Source organism: Solanum tuberosum, unplaced genomic scaffold (genome assembly GCF_000226075.1).
Source record: "Solanum tuberosum cultivar DM 1-3 516 R44 unplaced genomic scaffold, SolTub_3.0 scf00048, whole genome shotgun sequence".
NCBI classification, from domain to species: domain Eukaryota; kingdom Viridiplantae; phylum Streptophyta; class Magnoliopsida; order Solanales; family Solanaceae; genus Solanum; species Solanum tuberosum.
This window is the reverse complement of record NW_006238976.1, coordinates 297781-306101: the sequence shown is the minus strand read 5'-3', so window position 1 is coordinate 306101 and position 8321 is coordinate 297781. Positions and strand designations below refer to the sequence as shown.

General features: G+C 35.6%; 2 protein-coding genes across 4 annotated transcripts in view; both read right to left on the bottom strand.

Annotated features, from left to right (window-relative positions):
• LOC102591751 (STE20/SPS1-related proline-alanine-rich protein kinase) overlaps positions 1-4873 on the bottom strand; it is an 11424-nt gene extending 6551 nt beyond the window's left edge. For 2 of the 3 annotated variants that reach the window (XM_006343728.2, XM_006343729.2), the window contains exons 1-6: positions 4393-4872; positions 1375-1629; positions 1169-1293; positions 1016-1060; positions 227-308; positions 64-132 (exon numbers count right to left, since the gene is read on the bottom strand). In XM_006343728.2, the coding sequence (XP_006343790.1) occupies positions 64-132; positions 227-308; positions 1016-1060; positions 1169-1293; positions 1375-1629; positions 4393-4560 (744 nt within the window). In that variant the 5' untranslated portion in view covers positions 4561-4872. Of the gene's footprint in view, positions 1-63; positions 133-226; positions 309-1015; positions 1061-1168; positions 1294-1374; positions 1630-4392 lie in introns of all 3 variants that reach the window. The other variant, XM_015307115.1, reaches the window with a different exon arrangement.
• An 834-nt stretch (positions 4874-5707) lies between these two features.
• Positions 5708-6778, bottom strand: LOC102591423 (uncharacterized). Its single transcript, XM_006343727.2, has one exon. The coding sequence runs from the start codon at positions 6578-6580 to the stop codon at positions 5846-5848; it is 735 nt and encodes a 244-aa protein (XP_006343789.1). The 5' UTR covers positions 6581-6778; the 3' UTR covers positions 5708-5845.
• Between the last annotated feature and the right edge of the window lie 1543 nt (positions 6779-8321).

Genomic DNA, 8321 nt, shown 5'->3' with positions numbered 1-8321 from the left:
GGGGGGTTACAGTTGAATTAAACCAGAATTTAATACCTACTTATGAAAAAATGGAATTAATACCTTAGAGAATTTTTTGTCTCTGTCATAATCAAGTCCAGGAGGGGCATTCTGTATTGTCATCAGAAGTACCTGCGGCGAGAGAACAGAGGGTGACTTAAATAATGCATACTCAAGCACCAAGTTAAAGTATTGTTGTTGTCCCCTCTTGGAAATGAATAGATACCTTCATTGGAGGGTACTTTGAAAATGGTGCATGACCATGAGCCAACTCCAGGGCAGTTATTCCAAATGACCAAATGTCAGCCCTGTAGAAGGAAGAAAATTAGAGTCAATAGCATTGATAATCTAAATATTCTCAGAGACCCTGCATATAAGCACACAAGCATTTCACTTAGACAAGAAGAAAATGTAGACCTTTATGTCAAAATTCAGAATCTCATCTAAGAGCGTGTTTGATAACTGTTTTAAGCACTTAAAATTACCAGATTAAGTCATTAAAAATTTAGACTTGTTTATACATAAACTAAAAATCATGTAATACTCCATGTGCCACTTAAATTGCTTTACCAACTTCAAGTAAACAAAAATTTAGTCATCACTGAAGTCTGAAAGACCACATATCCGAAAACAAGTTTCTAATCAACCATAGTTGCTTATTACATGAACTAAAATGCTTAGAATATGTTATATCATGAATGATAGAAGCTTCATCATTACAACCTGATTAAGTCCAAGAAGCTAGCATTATCTAGTGATAAATTAATATACTCAGGTTTAGTTTCAAAAAAATACTAAAGAGGATAATTCATATTTGAATTCAGTGACGGGATTAAAATGCATAGACTTAATACCTTTCAGCACTAAAAGTTCATTAAAGTAATTCAATGGTACAATTTCAAAAGGAATTCAAACTTCAGCTTTCTCAAATAGCTCTCAGTCAACCATTAAATGAAAATTTACATCATAACATATGAAACCATCAAGATCTTACACCGTGACAGAGAAAACTCACTTAAAATCATATCCAGTTCCAGGCTGCAGAACTTCTGGTGCCATCCTACAAAATAAAAGTAGTTGATGACTTGATGGACATGTAGAGCACGAAAAAACTTGCATAGAAACAATTATTGATGGAAAGTGACTGAAAGGATGCCTATATGCTCACCAGCACGGAGTTCCTACAAAGGTATTCCTAGACCGCTGTCTATCACCATTGTCAAACATGCATGCTGAAACACCAAAATCGCCCAGCTTTACTGCCCCATTAGTGTCCAGTAATATATTCCCAGCCTGGGATGAGAAAAGTGGTAGAGAAACCACAAATATCAGAATTTGAGGGTCAGAAACAAGGGAACATCAGTTTTAACAAACCTTAACATCTCGATGTATGTGCCCATGTCGATGGAGATATTCCAACGCCTTGAGAGTTTCCTTCAACATAGAACAAATAGCAGATTCTTCGAATCCATCTGGATATGCTATTTTCATGAGATGTAGACAAGAGCCCTCAGCCATGAAGGGCATCACCACCCAGAGGTAGTTCTCAACAACAAATGAACAGAATGACTTTATTACATTAGGATGGTCTATCAAACTCATAGTTTGAGCTTCCCTGCGTATGTCATCCTGTGGAGAAATAAAATTCTTTCAACTGCCTATAGCAAAATAGTAGCATGATCCTACCCAAATAAAAATGAAATTACAAAATACAGTCCTTATAATATAACACCTCAATTTGTAACTATTAAGAAGCCTTCCTTGACACTTCTACTCCTCAAAAAGGAGTTGACGCAGACCAAAATTCACATTGAGAATAATTTTCTCAAAAGACTTGAAACTTTCTCAGAATGCATGCTACCTTGCTGAAAACAGAACCCTATGGACGCAAAAGATACAAATGCTGCAATTAAGGTTTAATTGTTACTGTCTCACTTCCACGAGATAGTGGGATTTCACTAGGTATGTTGTTGTAAGAAAACCTCTAACTTATCTTTAAAATGAAATTAAAAAATTAGCCGGAATAGAGTTGAACGAACAAAGAGGATTCATATAATTGATGCCAACTAGTTTGGGATTCATTAATTGATATTTAAATTTGTAACTCTTAAATTCATGACGTTGTTAATGGAGGAGGATTGGGGCCCCCTGAAAACATTAAGGAATCAATAAGTGAAAATATAATATCCCAATTAGAGAATATATTAGGATCTTTTCCTTCTTTTGGATAGGAGTGTAGAGCAAGTTTAAAAGGCAATTAGTTTAGCAGGTTATTATGACATGAAATGAACATACACCAACTAACTATATTGTTCCCTAATAACATGGAAATGCAATTATCTAGCGACATCCACAACCAGTTCCCCCTATCAGAATTTTCAATCCAAAATTGTTGGTTGACGTTGCAATATGACAAGCTAGTCCTTAAATATTCTATGTAATAGATTTGAACTTGTTGATATGACTTATACTTTGTATATTCTATGTAATCGTAGTTTTTCAATTCTTTGGCCAATATAACTGTTCTTTATATATTAAGTTACTTTTTCTCGTCGAAGCCTTACTACACTAAAGCTCATGCTTTAAGCTTTAGTTGAAAGCTAAAACACCAGCAAACACTTGGCAGTTTTCTATGTTTTTCGCCTTTGACAACACTGACCTGATAATTTTAGTGGGTGCTTACATTGAATGCATCGATCAACTTACCAAAATGAACTATTATCACAAGTAGAAAGATCAAAGAAGCACAAAAATGCTGGGTGGCATGAAAAGTCGAAAATAGACCAAGCACAGATGGTCATGGTTACTTTCAGGGATACTTCCTCTCAAATATTTTCCTCGGGCTGGTTATAGTAAGGGGTCTATTAATTGCTTACCAAATCTGTATTTACCTTATTAAGAAGGAAACAAAGATCAATTCATTACTGAAAATAATAACTTCAAACAGATGAATATCGTGGGGTTCTACTAGCGACAAGTCAAACAAGAACTTAATGAGAAATCCGCTAACAAAAAAAGAGAACTTCTTTGAATTTTGATAGCTACAAATCCCCTGATAAAATAGGATTAGTGGTGACAGGATTAATGTGATTTTATGTTGAATACTATAATGTGATGGTATTTGTAGAGAGAATCCACGGGCTTCTCAGATAACGTCCATCAAAGATGTAATTAAGAAACTGTTTTGGTTTTGTTGTCCATTTCATTGTCGTCCATTCTATCGCTAAATACAAGTCGCTCTTTCATTTTCTATCCTTTGTTATCTGATCCAACTAAAAATTACATTACTGTGTATTGTTTTTCTTTTCTTTTCTTTTGCCCTGCTAAATAGTTTTGTCGCATATTATTATTTCTATTTGAAAATATCCCCAACAACAATAACAAAGAAAAATAAAATTAGGAAATGAACTGCCATAGACGTGGAGCAAATCGCATTTCAAAATAGCCAAAGATCTTATATGTTCTTTTTATGCCCTTGAAGAGAACTTCATATGCATACATCATCAGTGGAACACCTAGCAAACCAGAATCTTTGACATAAAAGCGCAATCCAAAAGGAGTTCAAGAAAAGAATTTAAAGCTTCCAAACCTGATTATTGTTACTGCCTTACTGGTAGGTAAAACCAGCTGTCACTTCAGACTTAACCCAGTTAATCGATAATACTTTGTTATCTGATTACACACAAATTAACTCTCATTCCATATATCTATTCGTGCATTAGCATTTAGTGCCAATGAACTCCAACAACAGCGACATACCCAGTGAAATCCGACTGAATGGAGTCGACTAAATGGAGTCTGGGGAGGATAGAGTGTACGCAGACCACACCACTACCTCTAGGAGGTAGAGAAGTTGTCTCGAAAGACCCTTGGCTCGACAATGAACACCAACAACAACGACATACCCAGTGAAATCCGACTAAGTGGGGTCTGGGGAGGGTAGAGTGTACGCAGACCTTACTTCTACCTCCTAGAGGTAGAGGGGCTGTTTTGGAAAGACCCTCTGCTCGCCAATGACCTCCAACAGTGTAAAATTAATAAAGGGTCAACAAAAATACAAAATCAGTGACTTTGTTCAATCAACATCACTTGGAGCCACCAGAAATGAGTCTTGTTATATTGGCTGCTGACAAAATACAAGGAGTAAAAACACGGACGTATGACAAGTCAAAGCAAACAAGGAAATCACAATTGAAGCCTCGTCCTTTCAACTCTATGATCTCTATAGCCAATTTGCAATTCTAACCACCTATATCCATTAAGATAAACTAAAAATGCATCTATAATTCTATACTAGACATCATTAAGCAAAACATCAACTAATCCGCAAGTCAAAGTCAATTTTCCATCAGCAAACTCGAAGAGCACAAAGCAGAAGAAATATAGACAAACCAGATTGCTGTTACAGCGATCGAGATCCAAGCACTTGACTGCAATAACTTCATTGTAAGGAAGATAGATCGCTCTATAAACTGTTGCACTCGCTCCATAACCGACTTCTTCGAGAAGCTTGTAATCATTTGGATTGGCCGAATAGTTTCTGGGACCGCCGCCGCCCATCGCCGCTCCGACCGAATAAGCAAAATCGCGTGTTAGAAAACTGAACTATAAGTCGCCGATTATGGAAATGGCCGTTGAAGTTGAGGGAAGGGCATCGGAGAAAGTATTGGCAGTTGAATGTAGCTCACAAATGAACTATTCTATGACAAATTATCGATAATATTTTACAGATTTTATTACTACCTATTTTGTTTTTTATTTTTCTCTAAATTCTAGGCGATAAATAATTTACTGAAAGTGATTTTACTTTTATTTTATCATTAGGGGGATCTGTTGACTGCCATGAGAAGTGATATAGAAAGAAAAAAAACAGAAATAGTAATATGTAAGAAGGAAGGAGATGCCTCATGCCAGCCAGCATATGGATACGGGTAATTCGGGTCTGGGTTCCGGATCATAACTTGGGTGGTGTAGAGACGCTGGCGTGGATACATGCATCTCTGTGATGACCTTGCCACGTGCTGCGATTAATCGCATTTCAATTTATTTACATGTTTTAGCAATAGAAAAAGAAAATGAGAATTCAAATTACTTGTGCAATAGTTAATTAGTCCTTGTTCACTGCCTAGATTAATTAATAATCGTAATAATCTAGCTTGTCTAGTCTAAGATTAACAGAAGATTCATTTGTTCTGCAATAAACGAATTTAGTAGATCTTTTTTGTTTTTTTTTAAAATTATATAGATGTATAAATTTACTTGTTTGAATTTGGAAAAAGTAAATTCTTTTAAATATTATTAATACACATAAGCATGAATAATGATATCTAAAGAATTTTTAAAGTCAAAACATTTTGCTCGAATTTAAAGGCCTTAGACCGTGAAACGGAAGCGTGACAATTACCAAAATTGAATTACATCATCTCCCCACCCCAACTCAAGCCATTACTTCTGAGCTTCCTCACGCCATAAAAGTGCTAATCGTGATTTTTCGCCAAATTGTATTGTAATTTAACATAAAGCAAAATGTGTGTTTTCATCTCTTTATATTAAAAAATGTAATATTTAAACTAGCTAAATGGTGGAACAATTGAGTGATTGACGATTGGTAAATTTGTTATCTTTCAAAAGCAAAGTTATAAAAACAGGATGAAATAAACAATTCAAGAATAATTTCTTTTTGGATTAAACGAGCCGCACAGTGAGATTAGTGTAGATAATTGCCGGAAAATTGTGTATATGAGGATCCTGTCTGTAGACTCAAACAGTTGTACAAAACTTGCTGCTACATCCAATTTGTTAGAAATTACTAGCAGGAAACTAGACTAAACTACATGTTTTATAATTATATGAATCTCCTTCTTCTTAAGCTCTTTGAAGAAGCTCTAGAGACCAAATAGCCCACCCCTACCCCAAGGCACATCACCCATATCCCTACATCTACTGCCCACCCAACTCCCTCCGCCGTGTCGCTGCCGTCCGAATCGTCTTCTTCACCTTCACACTCCGAGCAGCAACAAGTAGACTCATCATTTTCAACTTCTCTTTGTTCAGGAATCTCCTCCAGCTTCTGAAAACAGCTCCTCCGCCGTGTTCTCCTCTTCCTCACCGTCATCTCCACCTTCTCAGTAATCACCTCCCCGGCGGTGCGTCCTTCCACCGCCACACACACCTCTGCTCCTTTCACTTTTAAATCGTCGTTTTCCAAAGAGCACTTGCAATCGATTCTCCAATTCTCTAGATCTTTCATGAAAATACCTTTTATGAGCTTTACATCAGCCATGAATATTTCGAATTTTACTCCTTCACTCGCTTTAACTCTGTCTCTGCTTCCGTAAATAACACCTTTTGTTGTTACTTTCTCAGCTGATACGACCCGGTGGAGCGTAACGAAACCGGGGGAATTGGATCGGATTTTGGATTCGTTAATCTCTAATGGACTTTCACTAATTCGAGGGAGATAATGCAGAGTTAGAGAATCGGGTGAGACGGTTTCAGTCGGTGATGAAAATGATAAATGGAGATAAAAGCCTTTGATTTTCAGGCGATCTTTCTCGTTTGGTTGAAATCCTTTACACATTTTTGCGTAATTTTGTTTTGTTGATTGGAATGAATTAAGAAGGGGTTTTATGAGGGGCTAAGGAAGGAGGCGACGTTTGTTTTGGAATGAATCATGGGGCTGGAGTCTGGAGAGCACACGGTTTTGACAACTTCATATGGTCAGCAGACAGAATAGGTTAGGGACGTGGAAGGTGGAGTTTGACAAAACGACAATTTTTACCGAATTAAATATACTTCATTTGTTATGTAAATTAAGACCTATTGTAAGTATGAAAATAATAAAAATGTGATTTTTTTAAAAGGATTTTGATCTATTCTCTCTTAAACGACACCACATAATAAAGGTAACAACCTACTCAATGAGTGGATCTGAAAAGGATAGAGTGTACGTAGATTTTATTATTATCTCTCGTGAAGAGAGAGAAATTTTCAAAAGACTCTCAACTGAAGTGCATCGAATCGAAGACATCATTTTTAACCATGTATAATAAACGGAAAGAGTCAAATACATGACCTATTCAAAATTGGTTAAATTTATACATTTTGCTTAAAAATATCTTTATCAATACATTTTTTAGCTCAAATTACTTTCTAACTAGTAAAATAATTCAAAAACACCTTTCTTATCGGAGAAAAATGGGTCAAATTTGCCCTCATTCGAAGTTGGGTAATCTACATAGCCTTTGCCTGTCGATAATTGATATATCGAGAAGGTTGTATGTAGAACATGCTTACTTATACTCAACACCTCTCCACTAATCTTAAGAAGGGGTGTCACATAAGTGTTTTTGGGATTTATCTAAAGTCAGTTGAACTCTAGCCCAAGGCTAACATGGGAGTGACTTTGATATCATTTTAACGCTTCAGTCCATTAGTAATATTGTCCGCTTTGGGCTTAGGTCCACATGACTTTAAAACGCGTCACTAGTTAATAAGACTTGCTTACTTATATATTCAACATATCTCTTGTATTTAGTTGGGGTGTCACATTTATAGGGTAATGTAATTTGAAATTTGAAACTAATAAAAATATGATAATTTTTGGAGGATTTTAATCTATTTATCACTAAATAAATGAGAGCATATATAATAAATAAATTGAGCCTAAAAGAGTATAGAAGGCGACAAAGTAGGAAGGCCAACAGAGTTTTGATATGCGGCGTGCTAAGGTAGTCGCAAAAAGTAGCCATACCAATTACTCATACTGTGTACTTATGCGCAATTTGCTCTGCACTTTGTCTTTTTGATTTTTCAGCAATGATTGAAACAGTTAGAAATCTATATACCCTTCAAAGGGACTAGGCAGTGATATATCCAAATCTTTATTATCGGAAACTATATAAAGTTAAAAATGTTTTTAATGTATTTATAATAGATATTGAATCTTCTTCATGTGTTATATTTTGAATATCACTATTGAAAATTCTGATTACGCTGCCATTTCACTTTTGATGTCTTGCTTTGGATTTGCCGAGCAGTGCAAATACTAGAAACATTTGGTTTGGGCAGTATCCATTTTGGGCCTGTTTGAAGTTATGGGTATTAGAACACCAGGTCCACTTCAAAAATGTATATTGGGCCATCCTTCTGTGAAATGGATTACTTAGTCCTTGAATAATTGGATAATAGTAAATCTAAGTGACTGGAAATCACAAGAGAGTTACCAACCTAAGTTGTTTTAAATCTTTTTTATTATTATTTTTAGACACATATGTTAGTGATGAACACAATAAATTATTGGTAAGATTTGTATATGGTTA